Genomic DNA, 21,200 nt, shown 5'->3' with positions numbered 1-21,200 from the left:
CTGACCTGTAACTGACATGTAACCGACATGTAACCGACATGTAACTGACCTGTAACTGACCTGTAACTGACCTGTAACCGACATGTAATTGACCTGTAACTGACCTGTAACTGACCTGTAACTGACCTGTAACTGACCTGTAACGACCTGTAACTGACCTGTAACTGACCTGTAACTGACCTGTAACGACCTGTAACTGACCTGTAACTGACCTGTAACGACCTGTAACTGACATGTAACTGACATGTAACTGACATGTAACCGACCTGTAACAAAAGTCTAATAAACACGTCTCACACATTTTAAAGCATTTACTCCTCAAAAATGCTGGTGTTTTTGTTCCGTTTTGGTCACGTTTCCTTTTCTCACATTGTGTTTTTTGTACATTTTTACTGTAAATCACGAGTCGGATCCGGGCCGAGTCTGACTTCCAAAACCCTTGTACGTAAATGAATTTGCCCTAGATTCGTCTTCAGATATTTTTAGCCCTTTTGGTTGCGCACACCTCTGCTGCCGAGTCGCGTCTGCGTGTGTGGCGCTTGTAAACAACACACAAATAAAGCCGTTCCCCTGACGATAACCCGAGACGCCTTTTTGATCCTGCTCTTTCTTTGGAAGTGTTTTAATCAGATCGAGTGCGGCTGTCGCCTCGTCGCTCTTCTCGTCTCAAATGACTTTATTAACCTGCTCCGATCCTCGTATTATTCATCCTTTATTAATCCGTCGCCGCCCTCTCGCCGCTCTCTCGCCGCCCTCTCGCCGCTCTCTCCGGCTGCGGCGCTCCATATTACCGCGCTCATTACCTAAATAGGATTAGCGTGGCGCGGGGGTCCCTTGTCTGCCGCGCTAAAGGTGTAAGCTAATTAGAGGTGTCGTTTATGACTCGGGGGCTTAAATAAACGAGAGGGAAGTCGGCCCCTGGATCAGAGGAGGGAGAGTGAGAGGGAGGTAGTGTTCCAATGTGGGAGGGTCGGAGGGTTCGAGCGTTGGAGGGTCAGAGCGTCGGAGGGTCAGAGCGTCGGAGGGTCAGAGCGTCGGAGGGTCAGAGCGTCGGAGGGTCAGAGCGTCGGAGGGTCAGAGTGTCGGAGGGTCAGAGCGTCGGAGGGTCAGAGCGTCGGAGGGTCAGAGCGTCGGAGGGTCAGAGTGTCGGAGGGTCAGAGCGTCGGAGGGTCAGAGCGTCGGAGGGTCAGAGCGTCGGAGGGTCAGAGTGTTGGAGGGTCAGAGCGTCGGAGGGTCAGAGTGTTGGAGGGTCGGAGGTTTGCAAGTTTGGAGCGTTGGCGCAGTCAAGTGAAGCTTAGTACACTGATGTGAGTTATTTCACGGCCGATACCGATTGATATGAATGTAAAGAAAACAACGTCCGATTATGTTTGAGCTGATTTTGATCCATTCAAACTTCTAAAAATTCATCCCAAAACCTGTTTCTCCACAAACTGGATCACAGGTGTGACACTTTCTGCTCAATGGAACAGCAGCTGGTCCTGAAGTCCTGTTGTTTATGGTTTGTTTTGTCTAAAGTCTGTGGAGCATCTGGAGATCTTTCCTTCAAAGTCATTGATTATTCCTCAGAGGCACACGTTGAATTGAGGTTCAGGAAATCTCCTTCGATAGATTCATTTAACGACTTGAATGTGAGCGTTTCCTCCCAGCAGAGACAGATGTTTGCTGGTGTCTTCTGTCCCTTTGTTCCTCTGTTCCTCTGTTTCTCTGTTTCTCTGTTCTTCTGTTCTACTGTTCCTCTGTTTCTCTGTTCTTCTGTTCTACTGTTCTTCTGTTGTGACTGTGTCCTTGTGCTTGTGCAGTTGGAGGAGCAGCTGAGTCGTCTGCAGAGGGAGAAGAACGACCTCCAGTCCAGGATGGAGGAGGACCAGGAAGATCTCAACGAACTCATGAAGAAGCACAAGGCTGCAGTGTCACAGGTCAGAACCTCAAAACCTCAGACCCTCAGAACCTCAGACCCTCAGACCCTCAGAACCTCAGACCCTCAGAACCTCAAAACCTCAGACCCTCAGAACCTCAGACCCTCAGACCCTCAGAACCTCAGACCCTCAGAACCTCAGAACCTCAGACCCTCAGAACCTCAGACCCTCAGACCCTCAGAACCTCTGACCCTCAGAACCTCAGAACCTCAGACCCTCAGACCCTCAGAACCTCTGACCCTCAGAACCTCAGACCCTCAGAACCTCAGACCCTCAGACCCTCAGACCCTCAGAACCTCTGACCCTCAGAACCTCAGACCCTCAGAACCTCAGACCCTCAGACCCTCAGAACCTCTGACCCTCAGAACCTCAGACCCTCAGAACCTCAGACCCTCAGAACCTCAGACCCTCAGACCCTCAGACCCTCAGACCCTCAGACCTTCAGACCCTCAGAACCTCTGACCCTCAGAACCTCTGACCCTCAGAACCTCAGACCCTCAGACCCTCAGACCCTCAGACCCTCAGACCCTCAGACCCTCAGAACCTCAGACCCTCAGAACCTCAGACCCTCAGACCCTCAGAACCTCTGACCCTCAGAACCTCAGACCCTCAGAACCTCAGACCCTCAGACCCTCAGACCCTCAGACCCTCAGAACCTCTGACCCTCAGACCCTCAGAACCTCTGACCCTCAGAACCTCAGACCCTCAGAACCCTGACACTGACTCACATGTGTGCTGGGAGCAGGGGGGGGCTCGGGGGGCGGGGCTTGTCCTCTCCACTGACTCACATGTGTGCAGGAGGCTGGGCTCGGGGTCCAGGGGGCGGGGCTTAGGGGGTTGTCCTCTCCACTGACTCCGCCCTTCTTTGTGTCCAGTCGGCTCAGAATCTGAACCAGATCAGTGACCTTCAGGCCCAGCTGGAGGACGCACTCAAGGAGAAGCAGGAGGTGCAGGAGAAGGTAAGAACTGACCACACCCTGACCCTGACACCGGAGCGTAACGACACCGGAGCTCATCTCTGCAGCTGCTGGTTTGTGTAAACTCACATTTTCACACATTATGATGGACTAATCGTGTATTAATGCAAGAGGAAAAGGTCCAATTCATCAAAATAGTTTCAGTGTTAAGCATCTAATGACGTTTTCTTGATTAATCAGTTTACCACGGACACACCTAATTAACCAAATACCAGAAAAAGCATAATATGTCTTAAAAAGAATGATCAGTTCAAGACGTTACTGGAAAGTTCCTCGTGCCCTGTTGTTTTCTAAAGCCGTCTTCTCAAATGATTGTCTTACCGCTGCCAGAATCTCATCTCTTTGTGCGCCACTATTTTTAGACAAATAATAAAAGTCTCGCTACGACTTTTAACTTTCAAAACTTGCTGCATTCAAGCTTCCACGTCTCACTCCGATTCCTTAAAGGCATTTATAATTTCAATTCCAAATCTGTCAGTCTCAGGCAAAAGGTTAGCGCGAGTTTGTTTCACATTCTCGTCCCGCAGCGCTTTGTAAACTCCGTGTTTACTGCTCGTCAGGACTTTATTTTCCCCGTTGACATTTGTGACGGTTTTGCTTCTGTGTTCTGCAGAAAAGCCTCTTTTATCAGAGCTGTTTTCATTATCCAAACCTGCCGTGATTTTTCAGACGTAGCGCCTCGTTCCATTTGTCCTCGGAGGTCGGAGCTGGTGTTTTCTCCGAGTTTCTGGGTTTCAGTTGTCGAGTCGGGAGGAAAAAACGAGTCATTTATTCCCAAGAACAATTCAAACCGGAGAAGTTGCTCCGATCAGCCCGATAGTGAATGTGTTGATACAGACGGCGTGATTACATTTACAGTTTATGAAGCCTCGTTTGAGAGTTTCAGCTGCGTGTAGACGTTAGCAACATAAGCAACATTAGCATGGCGGTGCACTTATAACTGCAGAGGGTTGGCATCCACAGCAGGGGGCAGTAGAGAGAACGAGTACTGACGATGTGTGAACTGATGTCTCCAAATACTGGGATTTTCGAACTCGAAAATCTGAAAATCCGACCTCCAAAGACAATTTTAAAGTTGAACTCAGTAACTTTGGCGATGGAGCGCCCCCTGCAGCCCTCTTGTGACGACACATGGTCAGAAAATACACATAAAAGCTTTTTCCCACAGTATAATCACATGAAAAAAACATTTGACTTTGCCAAACATAAAACAGAGCCAGGGTTTCTCAGGAGAGTTGGTCGTGTTGAAGGCTGGTTTTCCACACACGGACACCAGGGGGCGACGCACTCTTGAAAATACATATTTAACCATCACAGGGACTGACAAAGACATTTAACAAGGTGGAAATGTGACTTACTTTTGCTTTAACGAAGCATTAAGTCCAGTTTCTTGATAGATGATGATTAAATTATATTTGTTTGCAAACCTTAGTCTCTATTGTTACAAAATGTACTTTATAGATGCACTGCAAACACTCAGATGTGATGAGGCGCTCGTGGACAGCAGGCGAGGGGTGCTGAAGGTGTATCCTCCTCAGGTGTTTTGTGTGCTTCCTCCTCAGGTGTTTTGTGTGCTTCCTCCTCAGGTGTTTTGTGTGCTTCCTCCTCAGATGCAGGCGCTGCAGAGTCAGCTGGACTTCCAGGAACAGTCCATGGTGGAGAAGTCCCTGGTCAGCCGCCAGGAGGCCAAGATCAGAGAGCTGGAGAGCAAGCTGGAGTTTGAGAGGACGCAGGTCAAACGACTCGAGGTAAGAGAGGAGGAGGAGGAGGAGGAGGGAGAGGAGGAGGGGGAGGAAGAGGGAGAGGAGGAGGATGAGGAGGAGGGAGAGAGCGTCTCTGGAGGAGTGGTGCAGGAGGCAAAGGTCAAACTGAGCAGTGACTCCAGCTGCAGCAGAAACACACGTCACAGCTTTATATAAATGTTGATATAAAGAGCTCAGATCTTGTCGCGGCTCGTGACCAATTTGCAGCTGAAATTGCTAATAATTGACTCTGAATCTGCTCTGGACGAGTTGCATCATCGTGATCTGAAGATGATGAAGTGTTGAGTGAGAAAAGAAGCCTCCATAGCATGAGAGAAGCCTCCATAGCATGAGAGAAGCCTCCATAGGTGCACATGGAGGATCTTCACCTTTAGCTGTCTAAAGCAGAAAGAAATTGCCACTTTATCGTTTCCGTTGTTGTTTGACAGACTTTTTCTCGTGTTATTGAGACCCATTTCTTCTTTTTTAACTTATTCCAAACCTAATGCAGTGTTTATGAAGCTTCGTGCTTTTACAGAGCTCCAGAGAGAAGCTTCGCTCTCGTTCTTTCAGGCTCAGCATCGATCTGGTTTATGGAGTTTTTCTCTCACAGAAATATGGATCAGGCTTGTGGCTCACGCTCGGATTCAGAGCCAGGTTTAAACAGACTCTTTTATGTCCCTGTTGTTGTTATGACGATGTGGAAAATACAGAATATTCAGGATGATTTACATAAAAACTAAAGGACATTAAAAGACATCGTGGTCATTCACTGGAGCTGAGGCCCCTCCCAGTAGTCGCCCCGGCCCCTCCCAGCAGTCGCCCCGGCCCCTCCCAGCAGTCGCCCCGGCCCCTCCCAGCAGTCGCCCCGGCCCCTCCCAGCAGTCGCCCCGGCCCCTCCCAGCAGTCGCCCCGGCCCCTACCAGCAGTTGGCCCCTCCCAGCAGTTGGCCCCTCCCAGCAGTCGGCCCAGCCCCTACCGGCAGTCGCCTGGGCCCCTCCCAGCAGTTGGCCCCTACCAGCAGTTGGCCCCTACCAGCAGTTGGCCCCTCCCAGCAGTTGGCCCCTCCCAGTAGTCGGCCTAAAGATGTTTTATTCTTTAATTTTAAGTTGTTTTAAGTCTCAAGTGTGAAAAATAAGCTTTGAATTTCCAGGATAGAATTGTCAATAGTTTGTTTCTGTTACAAAGCATCAAAAAATACAAATTCCAATCCTTTAAAAGTACATGTTGTGGTTATTTCACAGTCTGGAACATAATTAGTCCTGTAAAACATCAGGGTTTGTCTCCTCATTACAACACGAGTCTTTAACGTGTCTGAGCCGCGACATCGACAAAACCACATGATGTATTTGTTTAGTATATAAAGTATGTAGAGTATTGCAGTATATTTGAAGAGTGTGTGCTTGTGTCTTGCAGACGCTGGTGGCCCGTCTGAAGGAGAACCTGGAGAAGCTGACGGAGGAGCGTGACCAGCGCAGCAACAGCGAGAACCGCGAGAAGGAGCAGAACAAACGACTTCAGCGACAAATCCGCGACGTCAAGGAGGAAATGGCCGAGCTCGGCAAGAAAGAGGCCGAGGCCAGTCGCAAGAAGCACGAGCTGGTCAGTACTTCATCTACTACTTCATCTAGTACTTCATCTACTACTTCATCTAGTACTTCATCTACTACTTCATCTACTACTTCATCTACTACTTCATCTACTACTTCATCTACTAATTCATCTACTACTTCATCTACTACTTCATCTACTACTTCATCTAGTACTTCATCTACTACTTCATCTACTACTTCATCTACTACTTCATCTACTACTTCATCTACTACTTCATCTACTACTTCATCTAGTACTTCATCTACTACTTCATCTACTACTTCATCTAGTACTTCATCTACTACTTCATCTACTACTTCATCTACTACTTCATCTCCTACTTCATCTAGTACTTCATCTACTACTTCATCTACTACTTCATCTAGTACTTCATCTACTACTTCATCTACTACTTCATCTACTACTTCATCTACTACTTCATCTACTACTTCATCTACTACTTCATCTAGTACTTCATCTACTACTTCATCTACTACTTCATCTACTACTTCATCTAGTACTTCATCTAGTACTTCATCTACTACTTCATCTAGTACTTCATCTACTACTTCATCTACTACTTCATCTAGTACTTCATCTACTACTTCATCTACTACTTCATCTACTACTTCATCTACTACTTCATCTAGTACTTCATCTACTACTTCATCTACTACTTCATCTACTACTTCATCTACTACTTCATCTACTACTTCATCTACTACTTCATCTACTACTTCATCTAGTACTTCATCTAGTACTTCATCTACTACTTCATCTAGTACTTCATCTACTACTTCATCTAGTACTTCATCTACTACTTCATCTACTACTTCATCTAGTACTTCATCTACTACTTCATCTACTACTTCATCTACTACTTCATCTACTACTTCATCTAGTACTTCATCTAGTACTTCATCTACTACTTCATCTACTACTTCATCTAGTACTTCATCTAGTACTTCATCTAGTACTTCATCTACTACTTCAAGACAAAGAAATCTAATATTTCATAAAACAAAGTCATATTTTGGGCTGAGATCAAATCTGTCTGAGCTGACACACATTCTCCAGTATCAGGCAGACCTCCCTTTTAATCTTAGCTGCCCTTTAACTGCCCTTTAACCCTTTAACTGCCCTTTAACCCTTTAGCTGCCCTTTAACTGCCCTTTAACCCTTTAACTGCCCTTTAACCCTTTAGCTGCCCTTTAACTGCCCTTTAACCCTTTAACTGCCCTTTAACCCTTTAACTGCCCTTTAACCCTTTAACTGCCCTTTAACCCTTTAGCTGCCCTTTAACTGCCCACTGCCCTTTAACCCTTTAACTGCCCTTTAAAGGGCAGTTAAAGGGTTAAAGGGCAGTGGGCAGTTAAAGGGCAGCTAAAGGGTTAAAGGGCAGTTAAAGGGTTAAAGGGCAGTTAAAGGGCAGCTAAAGGGTTAAAGGGCAGTTAAAGGGCAGCTAAAGGGCAGTTAAAGGGTTAAAGGGCAGTTAAAGGGTTAAAGGGCAGTTAAAGGGCAGCTAAAGGGTTAAAGGGCAGTTAAAGGGCAGCTAAAGGGCAGTTAAAGGGTTAAAGGGCAGTTAAAGGGTTAAAGGGCAGGTAAAGGGCAGCTAAAGGGCAGTTAAAGGGTTAAAGGGCAGTTAAAGGGTTAATTTAACTGCCCTTTAACTGCCCTTTAAACCCTTTAACTGCCCTTTAACCCTTTAACTGCCCTTTAAAACCCTTTAACTGCCTTCTAAAGCCTCCTCTTGCGCCGCAGTGGCACATGAACCCTTTGTGTGAAACAGGAGATGGACATCGAGAGTTTGGAGGCGGCGAACCAGAGTCTTCAGGCCGATCTGAAACTGGCCTTCAAGAGGATCGGCGACCTCCAGGCGGCGATCGAGGACGAGATGGAGAGCGATGACAACGAGGACCTGATCAACAGGTAAAGGCTCGTCTTCCGCTGCTGATTCTACGTTTACCACGTTTAAACTCCAGCTTTGTGTGGAAACGATCCTTATTTTGTGACAGTTTCAGTCTTTTCTCAAATGTCTTTGTCGCGCCTCAATAAATGTCATTTCTTTGCTGTGATTATTGTGAGTTTAGAGTGTTTTATCTCTGAAGGCGACGAGGTCAAAGGTGAGACAGGTTTTACTTCTCGTACTCTATAGATTTAAACATTTGATGGTATGTTCTACTTCACGTAAACACTGAACGCAGCTTTAAACTATGCGACTTATTGACAATAGATGGTAAAGACACTTCCAGGAGACGAACTGTAACTTTAAACCCTTTAAACCCTTTAAAACATCAGCGTTTAAATGTCGCACTGATTCTTTACAGTAGAAATGCCATGTTTGTTTTGTTTCTGGTCTTTTATGTTTCTTATTTTACATTTTGCTCGTTGTAAACCACAAAGTCGATCTAAAACTGCTTCGTCAGGTCCATTGACTTCATGTTCAGAGCTGCTGAAGCGATAAGCCCCGCCTCTTCACTGCGAGCGGCGTTCTTCCTGTTTTACTCTCTGTGTTTATGACGGGGACACGCCCGAGAGTTAGCTAGAGTTAGCGAGCGTTAGCCAGCGTTAGACAGCGTTAGACAGCGTTAGACAGCGTTAGCCAGCGTTACCCAGCGTTAGCCAGAGTTAGCCAGAGTTGGAGGGAGTTGGAGAGAGTTAGCCAGCGTTAGCCAGAGTTGGTGTGAGTTTACAGTTAATGAGAGTTAGCGGGAGTTAGCGTGAATTTAGAGTTAGCGCGAGTTTAGAGTTAGCGCGAGTTAGCGGGAGTTAGCGAGCGTATGAAAAACCCAGGATGTTTCGGGACTGAAAACTCGAGCAAACGTGAGAATCTCAAAAACAGAAAACATGACCACGTTTATTAATGATTACAGTCAATGCTGTAACTAGCTTACATGCTAACGGCCGCGTCATGAACCCTTCTTAAATCCAACGTCCACGCTGGACGGTGGACTTTAGAGTTATTTCATGAAGACTCTTAAGTCCATCGCGCTGCCTCTTTAAAATGAAGAGGTCGCTGCGCTAATGAAGCTAATTATAACAGCGCTGCAGCGATTCATCGAACAAAGAGGCGTCGTTCAATCCAAAGTCAAAAAACGTATATTTCAGAAGTATTTCCATCACAACAGACGTTTGATCATCGGCAGCACTTGATTTTTAAGCTCATGAAATTGCTTCCGTTTCCTCTGGTTCAGCGCCGCAGAGTCGCCTCATTTGCATTGTAATTGTGTTTGACCGGAGCCGGGGGTCGCACGCCGCTCGGAGGCGCTCGGAGAGTCGCTCACACTCACTCACTCGCCCTCATCCTTGGCCTCTGCGTTTGAAAGACTTATTTACTCTTTGCGCGTCTGGATGAGGCGCTGAAGCGAGGGCGAAGGTCGTCTGTGATGAAGAACGCCGGGCGATTACGGCGAGTCACAAACGCTGGAGAAAGAAAAAGGCTTAAAACTGAAATAATGTTCAAACATTTAGACGTGAATAAAAAGTAAAAAGTGAGTGACCTTCACTTCACCTGGAAATGTGTTTCAAATCAGTTTAACCTTCACTAAACAGATTTATCTCTGTTTTTTATGGTTTTGCCTTTAAAAACGACACATTAGACGAGAAAAACCTCTGTTTTTGTGACGCTCCGAGAAAACGCTTAAGGTCAGGATTAATTAAGTCTAAATTCAGATAAATTAAACTAAATGACCCTAAATTAAGCTTAATACAGCTAAAATAAGTTAAATGACGCTAAATACAGCTAAGAGAAGCTAAATGATGCTAAATGAATCTAAATGAATCTAAATGCTACATGAAGCTAAATACAGCGAAATGATCCTAAATTACGCTAAAAGAAGCTAAATAAAGCTAAGTGACGCTACATGAAGCTAAATGAAGCTAAATGAGGCTACATGTGACTCCAGGTCTGTTTTCGATGAGTTAAACGTTAATTTGCTCAATAAAAGTAGTTTAAATGTTGGTGGTTTGTTCATACTTGAGTTAATTCTGCCTCGTTCTGGATTCAAGGCTCTCGAAATGTCCGTTCTCACCTTCCCCCTATGCTCTGGCTCTGCTGCAGGGGGCGCTAGAGACTCTGACTCTGCTGCAGGGGGCGCTAGAGACTCAGGCTCTGCTGCAGGGGGCGCTAGAGACTCAGGCTCTGCTGCAGGGGGCGCTAGAGACTCAGGCTCTGCTGCAGGGGGCGCTAGAGACTCAGGCTCTGCTGCAGGGGGCGCTAGAGACTCAGGCTCTGCTGCAGGGGGCGCTAGAGACTCAGGCTCTGCTGCAGGGGGCGCTAGAGACTCTGACTCTGCTGCAGGGGGCGCTAGAGACTCTGACTCTGCTGCAGGGGGCGCTAGAGACTCTGGCGGGCTCTAAAAGAACAGTTCATACATTATGATTAAGGGGGCGTGTCCTTTTCAGATCTAACTTTGAGCTCTTTCTCATCGTCGCTCTTTGTTTTGATTCGTTTCATTTGATCTTTTGTGTTTGTGTTCCGTGTTTCTTTTCATCTCGTCTTCATCTCGTCTTCATCTCGTCTTCATCTCCAGTTTGCAGGACATGGTGACAAAGTATCAAAAACGAAAGAACAAAACGTGAGAGTTTTTTTTTGTTGTGTTTGAGCGTGCATTTAACACTTTCCCTCTGTTTCGATGGTGTCGCTGCGATGGTGTCGTTGCCATGGCGTAGTTTCGATGGCCTAGTTTCGATGGCATCGTTGCCATGGCGTCGTTGCCATGGCATAGTTTCGATGGCGTAGTTTCGATGGCGTAGTTTCCATGGCGTCGTTCCCATGGCGTCGTTTCCATGGCGTCGTTTCCATGGCGTCGTTTCCATGGCGTCGTTGCCATGGTGACGTTTCCATGGCGTCGTTTCGATGGCGTAGTTTCGATGGCGTCGTTGCCATGGCGTCGTTTCCATGGCGTCGTTTCCATGGCGTCGTTTCGATGGCGTCGTTTCCATGGCGTCGTTTCGATGGCGTCGTTCCCATGGTGACGTTTCCATGGCGTCGTTCCCATGGCGTCGTTTCCATGGCGTCGTTTCCATGGCGTCGTTGCCATGGTGACGTTTCCATGGCGTCGTTTCCATGGCGTCGTTCCCATGGCGTCGTTTCCATGGCGTCGTTTCCATGGCGTCGTTTCCATGGCGTCGTTGCCATGGTGACGTTTCCATGGCGTCGTTTCCATGGCGTCGTTTCCATGGCGTCGTTCCCATGGTGACGTTTCCATGGCGTCGTTTCCATGGCGTCGTTTCCATGGCGTCGTTCCCATGGCGTCGTTTCCATGGCGTCGTTTCCATGGCGTCGTTGCCATGGTGACGTTTCCATGGCGTCTTTTCGATGGCGTCGTTGCCATGGTGACGTTTCCATGGCGTCTTTTCGATGGCGTCGTTGCCATGGTGACGTTTCCATGGCGTCGTTTCCATGGCGTCGTTTCGATGGCGTCGTTTCGATGGCGTCGTTTCCATGGCGTCGTTTCCATGGCGCCGTTGCCATGGTGACGTTGCCATGGTGACGTTTCCATGGCGTCGTTTCCATGGTGTCGTTGCCATGGTGACGTTTCCATGGCGTCGTTTTGATGGCGTCGTTGCCATGGTGACGTTTCCATGGCGTGGTTGCCATGGCGTGGTTTCCATGGCGTGGTTGCCATGGCGTGGTTGCGTGGTTTCCATGGCGTGGTTGCCATGGCGTGGTTGCGTGGTTGCCATGGCGTGGTTGCCATGGCGTGGTTGCGTGGTTGCCATGGCGTGGTTGCGTGGTTTCCATGGCGTGGTTGCCATGGCGTGGTTGCGTGGTTGCCATGGCGTGGTTGCCATGGCGTGGTTGCGTGGTTGCCATGGCGTGGTTGCCATGGCGTGGTTGGGCCTCTGGTGACGCTCACAGCCTCAGATGGAGGTCTGAGTTTGGACAGTTTATTCTTTCAAAGTCGAACGTGAAGCTTGTTTTATGGAAATAAAAAGCCGTCGCATTTATGAATGTTTTACTCGTTGTTATGAAGAAGCTTCTGGAATATGAAATCAGGAAAAACAGTTTTATTTCAGCACCGCGTGGGAAGGGAAAGTGTTTTATGAAGAGTGTTTGGCGTTTACTCTTCACAAACATGTTCCAGAGGTTCAGCCCCATGTGTGGAACTTCCATCATGAACATCTACTGAGCACGAAGATCAAAGTACTAGAGTTCAACTAAAAGACACAAAATACAACGTCAAAATGGAAAATCACTGAAGTATAGTACAATTTACACGATTGGACATAGAATATATACAGTATCTGGCATGTTTTTGACTAGACATGCTTTATACAGAGCTCCTTTCAGGTGTTATTTATGCACTTTAATGCACTTTAATGCCGTACTGTGGGACATTTGAGGTAAATAAATGTCTCTCAGAAGAGCCTTTAATTGCCCTGCTCTTCGTGCAGTAAAACCTGTGGTAAATATTGACAGTTTTGCAGGAAAGATGGTGTAAAAGATGTAAAAATGACGCTTTAAACGCTCATTTAACGAGAGCAAAAAACCGTTATGTGAGTTTACCGCGCACGACGTCGTCATCTTCAAACAGGAAGTAGAATTATAAAGCCCAAAACATGACAAACTCGATTTAAAAATGGCTAAAAAAGTGCCATGTTTTTGAAGCGTTTTCATACGTCCAGAGCGAGACCTGCACCTCCGATCATGGTTCACCATGACGACCACACACTGCTCCGAGTTTAAAGCCTCAGTGTGGAGCTGGCAGGCTGCAGATGGAGACGCCACGCCCGTATCAAAGAGTGGCTTAGTTCCACACGCTCAGCCGCTTCAGACACGGCTCATTTGAAGCCGCTTCAGATAAAGAGGGATTTTCCTTTTGAAGTCGTAGAGATGCTGCATCGCCGAGGTTCATAACGCGCCATCGCCGAGGTTCATAACGCGCCATCGCCGAGGTTCATAACGCGCCATCGCCGAGGTTCATAACGCGCCATCGCCGAGGTTCATAACGCGCCATCGCCGAGGTTCATAACGCGCCATCGCCGAGGCCGAAATCGCCGCTTTAACCCGAGTTGTGTGCACTGTACGCCGCATGCCCGCTTCTGCCACGCATGACCCATAACCTGCGCCCACATGACCCACATGACCCACATGACCCACATGACCCACATGACCCACATGACCCACATGACCCACATGACCTGCACGTGTGGACTGACTGTGATTTAAACTGTTAAAGCGACTAAAGGTCTTAAAACACAAAGGTAATGATGTTTTTAATCTTTACTTTTGACGTTTTACGAGGGATTTGGATATTTATACTTATATACTTGTATATGTACCTGTATATATACTTGTATATGTACTTGTATATATACTTGCATATATACTTGCATATATACTTGTATATGTACTGCCGAGCGACTTATATGTGATATTATTTGTTATTTTCACACTTGTAACCTCATTTCATCCTCCAGTGTGACTTATGTTTTTTTCTTCTCTATTATGTATTTTTTGACTTATAGTCCAGAAAATACGGTAAAGACGTTAAATACAGAGAAAATGAGGTTTTGACGTCCAGAGTTGAAGCTTTTATTAAGTAGAAAATAACTGCACCAATTTGTCCACAGTTTATTAAATCTGTCTTTTCCAGTCGAGTCCAGAGGTCATTGTTCAGCGGTCATTGTTCAGCGGTCATTGTTCAAAGGTCATTGTTCAGCGGTCATTGTTCAGAGGCCATTGTTCAGCGGTCATTGTTCAAAGGTCATTGTTCAGCGGTCATTGTTCAGAGGCCATTGTTCAGCGGTCATTGTTCAGCGGTCATTGTTCAGAGGTCATTGTTCAGCGGTCATTGTTCAGAGGTCATTGTTCAGAGGTCATTGTTCAGAGGTCATTGTTCAGAGGCCATTGTTCAGAGGTCATTGTTCAGAGGTCATTGTTCAGCGGTCATTGTTCAGAGGTCATTGTTCAGCGGTCATTGTTCAGAGGTCATTGTTCAGAGGCCATTGTTCAGAGGTCATTGTTCAGCGGTCATTGTTCAGCGGTCACTGTTCAGCGGTCACTGTTCAGCGGTCACTGTTCAGCGGTCACTGTTCAGCGGTCATTGTTCAGCGGTCACTGTTCAGCGGTCACTGTTCAGCGGTCACTGTTCAGCGGTCATTGTTCAGAGGTCATTGTTCAGCGGTCATTGTTCAGCGGTCATTGTTCAGCGGTCACTGTTCAGCGGTCACTGTTCAGCGGTCATTGTTCAGCGGTCATTGTTCAGAGGTCATTGTTCAGAGGTCATTGTTCAGCGGTCATTGTTCAGAGGTCATTGTTCAGCGGTCATTGTTCAGAGGTCATTGTTCAGAGGTCATTGTTCAGAGGCCATTGTTCAGCGGTCACTGTTCAGCGGTCACTGTTCAGCGGTCACTGTTCAGCGGTCACTGTTCAGCGGTCATTGTTCAGAGGTCATTGTTCAGAGGTCATTGTTCAGCGGTCACTGTTCAGCGGTCATTGTTCAGAGGTCATTGTTCAGCGGTCATTGTTCAGCGGTCATTGTTCAGCGGTCATTGTTCAGAGGTCATTGTTCAGAGGTCATTGTTCAGCGGTCATTGTTCAGAGGTCATTGTTCAGAGGTCATTGTTCAGAGGCCATTGTTCAGCGGTCATTGTTCAGCGGTCATTGTTCAGCGGTCACTGTTCAGCGGTCATTGTTCAGAGGTCATTGTTCAGAGGTCATTGTTCAGCGGTCATTGTTCAGAGGTCATTGTTCAGCGGTCATTGTTCAGAGGTCATTGTTCAGAGGCCATTGTTCAGCGGTCACTGTTCAGCGGTCACTGTTCAGCGGTCACTGTTCAGCGGTCACTGTTCAGCGGTCATTGTTCAGAGGTCATTGTTCAGCGGTCATTGTTCAGCGGTCATTGTTCAGCGGTCACTGTTCAGCGGTCATTGTTCAGAGGTCATTGTTCAGCGGTCATTGTTCAGCGGTCATTGTTCAGAGGTCATTGTTCAGAGGTCATTGTTCAGCGGTCATTGTTCAGAGGTCATTGTTCAGCGGTCATTGTTCAGAGGTCATTGTTCAGAGGCCATTGTTCAGCGGTCATTGTTCAGCGGTCACTGTTCAGCGGTCACTGTTCAGCGGTCACTGTTCAGCGGTCACTGTTCAGAGGTCATTGTTCAGAGGTCACTGTTCAGCGGTCACTGTTCAGCGGTCACTGTTCAGCGGTCACTGTTCAGCGGTCATTGTTCAGCGGTCATTGTTCAGAGGTCATTGTTCAGAGGTCATTGTTCAGCGGTCATTGTTCAGAGGTCATTGTTCAGCGGTCATTGTTCAGAGGTCATTGTTCAGCGGTCATTGTTCAGCGGTCACTGTTCAGCGGTCACTGTTCAGCGGTCACTGTTCAGCGGTCATTGTTCAGCGGTCATTGTTCAGCGGTCATTGTTCAGAGGTCATTGTTCAGAGGTCATTGTTCAGCGGTCATTGTTCAGAGGTCATTGTTCAGCGGTCATTGTTCAGAGGTCATTGTTCAGAGGTCATTGTTCAGAGGCCATTGTTCAGCGGTCACTGTTCAGCTGTCACTGTTCAGCGGTCATTGTTCAGCGGTCATTGTTCAGCGGTCATTGTTCAGAGGTCATTGTTCAGAGGTCATTGTTCAGCGGTCATTGTTCAGAGGTCATTGTTCAGCGGTCATTGTTCAGAGGTCACTGTTCAGCGGTCACTGTTCAGAGGTCATTGTTCAGCGGTCATTGTTCAGAGGTCACTGTTCAGCGGTCACTGTTCAGAGGTCATTGTTCAGCGGTCATTGTTCAGAGGTCACTGTTCAGCGGTCACTGTTCAGAGGTCATTGTTCAGCGGTCATTGTTCAGAGGTCACTGTTCAGCGGTCACTGTTCAGAGGTCATTGTTCAGAGGTCACTGTTCAGCGGTCACTGTTCAGCGGTCACTGTTCAGAGGTCATTGTTCACACTGTGCGTTTGTCGTGGTGGTATCAGTCCACCTTAAATACACTTGTACTTTTTCATGCAGTTCATTTGTCTTTGTGAGATTTTGATTATAATGATTTATGTTTGGCAGAAAAGAGAACGACCGAAGTAAACAAGTGTCACGAATCTGCCTTTTACACATAAATACACCATTTGTACTTTTACAGTACTTTTACAGTACTTTTACAGTACTTTTACAGTACTTTTACAGTACTTTACTTTTTTAAAGAGTGTCGCAATATGGATCGATTGAAGCCGTCACTTTTGGTCTTGTCCACGAGGAACATTGTTTTCAGCTGATATCAGCTCCTAAACACGTCAAACATGATAAAGATCAGCTTTAGCCTCAGTTTAGCTCCAGCTACAAAAGCAAAGCACAAACAAAGAAAACGTAAATAAACAGAATAAACCGTCATAACTCACAGGTCAAATACTGTGTCTGGAACATTTCGTGCAGACCAGGGGTGTTTGTTCACCAAGGGCCGCATTTTGAAACGGGTCTGAGGGCCACGAGCAACTTGACAATGTCTTATTTGTTGAATGACAAAGTGAAACATTCGAAATGTTGCATTTGATGTAATTGTGATGAGCGTCCACCTTTAATTAGACCTGGAACATTCATATTTGGTTTCTATAACATCAATGTGCCTGAATGTTCCCATTTTCACAGTAAAAAGTACTCGTTTTTGTTGTTTGGGCCGACAGCAGGAAGCTGGAGGGCCGCATTTGGCCCCCGGGCCCTAGTTTGGACATGCCTGATGCAGACGGTCCAAATAATCAGGTTTATGGAGGATATTTAGAGCTTTTTATCCCTTTAGTCGACTTAGGTTCAGTGATTGGTCGAAGGGACAAACGATGAGGATCTCTCGTGTTCGTAAGTGAAAAGTTGGATCAGAAGATCGATCCTCGTAATCCTCATGAAAACACTGAACAAATTGTACGGATTAAGACGCTATCTAGGGATTAATCACCTAAAGGACCCAAGGACCTCGTCAAAACTCTGTGAGAAACCACGGAGGAACCGTCACGATAACGTCGCTGACAAACCGTAGGGCTCGTGGTTCTTTGGCAGCGTAAACGTCGAACGCTTCTGACTCGACGCCGCTCGAACGCCGGAGCCAATCACGGCGCCCGAGCGGAGACTCTGGAGCATGAAAGTGAACATACGAGGCTCCAGTCTGCTCGCTTGCTCGCCGCGTTAATTCTCAAACACGACTTCATCAAAACGCCACCTGTTTGTGGCGCCGTCCTCCGCCTCGTGCCAAAGTGCTTATCGCGCCCAAAAGGAGCAGCCGTCTCTGAGCGGCTCCAGGATCTGCTTTAATAACTCACGGTCTGGAGAGAGCGGCGCAGCAGTGGCTCTCGTCCAGGACTTTAAAGGATTTGGGGTCTTTTTGAGGAGTAAATGAGTGAAAGCGTGAGAAGTGGGGCCCCGGCTCCGAGGAGGAGCCGTCATGGACGTGTTTGGATTCAGCCCGAGCGGGAATTTGTCCCGTGAGCGAAAGAAATGGACGTTTGGCGTTTGTTCAAGTCGAGGAGACGTTTTCAGAAATTAAACTTGGTCCAAACCGAGATCAATGACGAGCCGAGGTCCTAAAGCAGGTCTAAACCAGGTCTAAACCAGGTCTAAACCAGGTCTAAACCAGGTCTAAACCAGGTCTAAACCAGGTCTAAACCAGGTCTAAACCAGGTCTAAACCAGGAATAAACCAGGTCTAAACCAGGTCTAAACCAGGTCTAAACCAGGTCTAAACCAGGTCTAAACCAGGTCTAAACCAGGTCTAAACCAGGTCTAAACCAGGAATAAACCAGGTCTAAACCAGGTCTAAACCAGGTCTAAACCAGGTCTAAACCAGGTCTAAACCAGGTCTAAACCAGGTCTAAACCAGGTCTAAACCAGGAATAAACCAGGTCTAAACCAGGTCTAAACCAGGTCTAAACCAGGTCTAAACCAGGTCTAAACCAGGTCTAAACCAGGACTAAACCAGGTCTAAACCAGGTCTAAACCAGGTCTAAACCAGGTCTAAACCAGGTCTAAACCAGGTCTAAACCAGATCTAAACCAGATCTAAACCAGGACTAAACCAGGTCTAAACCAGGTCTAAACCAGGTCTAAACCAGGTCTAAACCAGGAATAAACCAGGTCTAAACCAGGTCTAAACCAGGTCTAAACCAGGTCTAAACCAGGTCTAAACCAGGTCTAAACCAGGAATAAACCAGGTCTAAACCAGGTCTAAACCAGGTCTAAACCAGGTCTAAACCAGGTCTAAACCAGGACTAAACCAGGTCTAAACCAGGTCTAAACCAGGTCTAAACCAGGTCTAAACCAGGTCTAAACCAGGTCTAAACCAGGTCTAAACCAGGTCTAAACCAGATCTAAACCAGATCTAAACCAGGACTAAACCAGGTCTAAACCAGGTCTAAACCAGGTCTAAACCAGGTCTAAACCAGGTCTAAACCAGGTCTACCCCAGATCTAAACCAGATCTAAACCAGGACTAAACCAGGTCTAAACCAGGTCTAAACCAGGTCTAAACCAGGTCTAAACCAGGTCTAAACCAGGTCTAAACCAGATCTAAACCAGGTCTAAAACAGATCTAAACCAGGTCTAAACCAGATCTAAACCAGATCTAAACCAGGTCTAAACCAGGTCTAAACCAGATCTAAACCAGGACTAAACCAGGTCTAAACCAGGTCTACCCCAGATCTAAACCAGATCTAAACCAGGACTAAACCAGGTCTAAACCAGGTCTAAACCAGGTCTAAACCAGGTCTAAACCAGATCTAAACCAGGACTAAACCAGGACTAAACCAGGTCTAAACCAGGTCTAAACCAGGTCTAAACCAGGTCTAAACCAGGTCTAAACCAGGACTAAACCAGGTCTAAACCAGGTCTAAACCAGGTCTAAACCAGGTCTAAACCAGGTCTAAACCAGGTCAAACCCAGGTCAAACCCAGGTCAAACCCAGGTCAAACCCAGGTCAAACCCAGGTCTAAACCAGGTCTAAACCAGGTCTAAACCAGGTCTAAACCAGGTCTAAACCAGGTCTAAACCAGGTCAAACCCAGGTCTGAACCAGGACTAAACCAGGTCTAAACCAGGTCTAAACCAGGTCAAACCCAGGTCTGAACCAGGTCTAGTCTGGCTCTACATTGGTTCTTCAGAGCGGCTTCTTGTGGCGCTCCAGAGCGAGTGGAGCTAATGATAAATGTAATGGTCTGTAACAGAGACGTGCAGCCTCTGCCACACACTATTAATGTCTCCTGTGTTTGTTAGCTCCCCCAGCACCGCGCAGGCTAACTAATGCTAGCACGCCCCGCGACATTCATCACCCCCGACACCGTTTGTATAAAGATCACGGAGTGGGCCACGATTCTGGGGGAGATGGACCCGAGAGCGGTGAACCTGTCGCTCTTTATAACAGGATGTTGTTTCAGACGGAGCCAGAGAATGTAGTTCAGGAGTAAGTGCTTTGTGGACAGGTTTGAACACAGAAGTATAAAGTTATAGCTGCAGTTTGGTCCCAGAATGTTTTTAAAATGAAAGATCCAGGTCTAATTACTGAGTGTAACCACCGGACTAAACCATCACAGTTAAGTCTGGTCTGGTCTGGGTCGGTCTAGTCCAAGTCTGAAGTGAGGATAATTCTGGGGTTTAGTACCACAATTACACCAGCGTCAAAGTCTGGACTAAACCTGGACTATAGCACGTGCAAACCAGGTCCAAACCAGGTCCAAACCAGGTCCAAACCAGGTCCAAACCAGGTCTAAACCAGGTCCAAACCAGGTCCAAACCAGGTCCAAACCAGGTCCAAACCAGGTCCAAACCAGGTCTAAACCAGGTCTAATCTAATCCCAGACTTTAGAGGACTTGCCTTTTAGACCATTTAATTCCACATTTATTAATTAGCGATGTAAATGTTTCGTCGTTGTTAGATTTGAAGCATTTCATTCCGGCGGCAGTGAGGCTTTATCAGAAAAGGAAAACGCGTGTAATTGGCTGGAACTGTTTTGACAAATCACTTTCAATATTAGGAATAATTTGGCGCTTCTCTCCTCGCGGAGCGGCGCCGTCTTTGAGGAGCAGATGTCTTGTTTCACGCCGGCTCCGCCCGAGTTCGCAACATCTTCATTTCACGCCGGCAGCATTTACTCCACGCCTTTCTGCTCGTAATAACCGGCGCATGATCTGAGGCGTGTGTTCTCCGACGTGTGCGTGTTCTCCTCTAACCTACACGTGCAGATGCTGGATCAGCTGTGGCGAAACGATGGTGTGGACAGTGGAATGACCTCCAGATGAGCGTGTACATCTGAGAGCTGCATCTGGACACTTGTTCTGGACATGTTCTGACGTGTTCTGGACATGTTCTGGTGTATTCTGGACATGTTCTGGACATGTTCTGGACGTGTTCTGGACGTGTTCTGGCATGTTCTGGCGTGTTCTGGACATGTTCTGGCGTGTTCTGGATGTGTTCTGGACGTGTTCTGGACGTGTTCTGGCATGTTCTGGACATGTTCTGGCATGTTCTGGACATGTTCTGGCATGTTCTGGACATGTTCTGGCGTGTTCTGGCGTGTTCTGGACATGTTCTGGCGTGTTCTGGACATGTTCTGGCGTGTTCTGGCCGTGTTCTGGCGTGTTCTGGACATGTTCTGGACATGTTCTGGCGTGTTCTGGCCGTGTTCTGGCGTGTTCTGGACATGTTCTGGCGTGTTCTGGACATGTTCTGGACGTGTTCTGGACGTGTTCTGGCGTGTTCTGGCCGTGTTCTGGCGTGTTCTGGACATGTTCTGGCGTGTTCTGGACATGTTCTGGCGTGTTCTGGCCGTGTTCTGGCGTGTTCTGGACATGTTCTGGACATGTTCTGGCGTGTTCTGGCCGTGTTCTGGCGTGTTCTGGACATGTTCTGGCGTGTTCTGGACATGTTCTGGACGTGTTCTGGACGTGTTCTGGCGTGTTCTGGACGTGTTCTGGCGTGTTCTGGACATGTTCTGGCGTGTTCTGGACATGTTCTGGCGTGTTCTGGATGTGTTCTGGACGTGTTCTGGACGTGTTCTGGCA

General features: G+C 47.3%; 1 protein-coding gene across 14 annotated transcripts in view; it reads left to right on the top strand.

Moving 5' to 3' along the window:
• The window catches only part of myo18ab (myosin XVIIIA b), a 162,198-nt gene that overhangs the window by 129,296 nt on the left and 11,702 nt on the right, over positions 1-21,200 (top strand). For 8 of the 14 annotated variants that reach the window (XM_072456271.1, XM_072456278.1, XM_072456263.1 and 5 more), the window contains 6 exons: positions 1,803-1,919; positions 2,795-2,878; positions 4,507-4,644; positions 6,055-6,240; positions 8,021-8,160; positions 10,764-10,808. In XM_072456271.1, coding sequence (XP_072312372.1) covers positions 1,803-1,919; positions 2,795-2,878; positions 4,507-4,644; positions 6,055-6,240; positions 8,021-8,160; positions 10,764-10,808 — 710 coding nt within the window. The remainder of the gene's footprint in view (positions 1-1,802; positions 1,920-2,794; positions 2,879-4,506; positions 4,645-6,054; positions 6,241-8,020; positions 8,161-10,763; positions 10,809-21,200) is intronic. The other 6 variants (XM_072456319.1, XM_072456302.1, XM_072456288.1 and 3 more) reach the window with 1 other exon arrangement.

Source organism: Eucyclogobius newberryi, unplaced genomic scaffold (genome assembly GCF_026437365.1).
Source record: "Eucyclogobius newberryi isolate DKJ021-1_F unplaced genomic scaffold, fEucNew1.0.hap1 SCAF_10, whole genome shotgun sequence".
Taxonomy (NCBI): Eukaryota; Metazoa; Chordata; class Actinopteri; order Gobiiformes; family Gobiidae; genus Eucyclogobius; species Eucyclogobius newberryi.
This window is presented reverse-complemented; position numbering and strand designations above follow the sequence as displayed.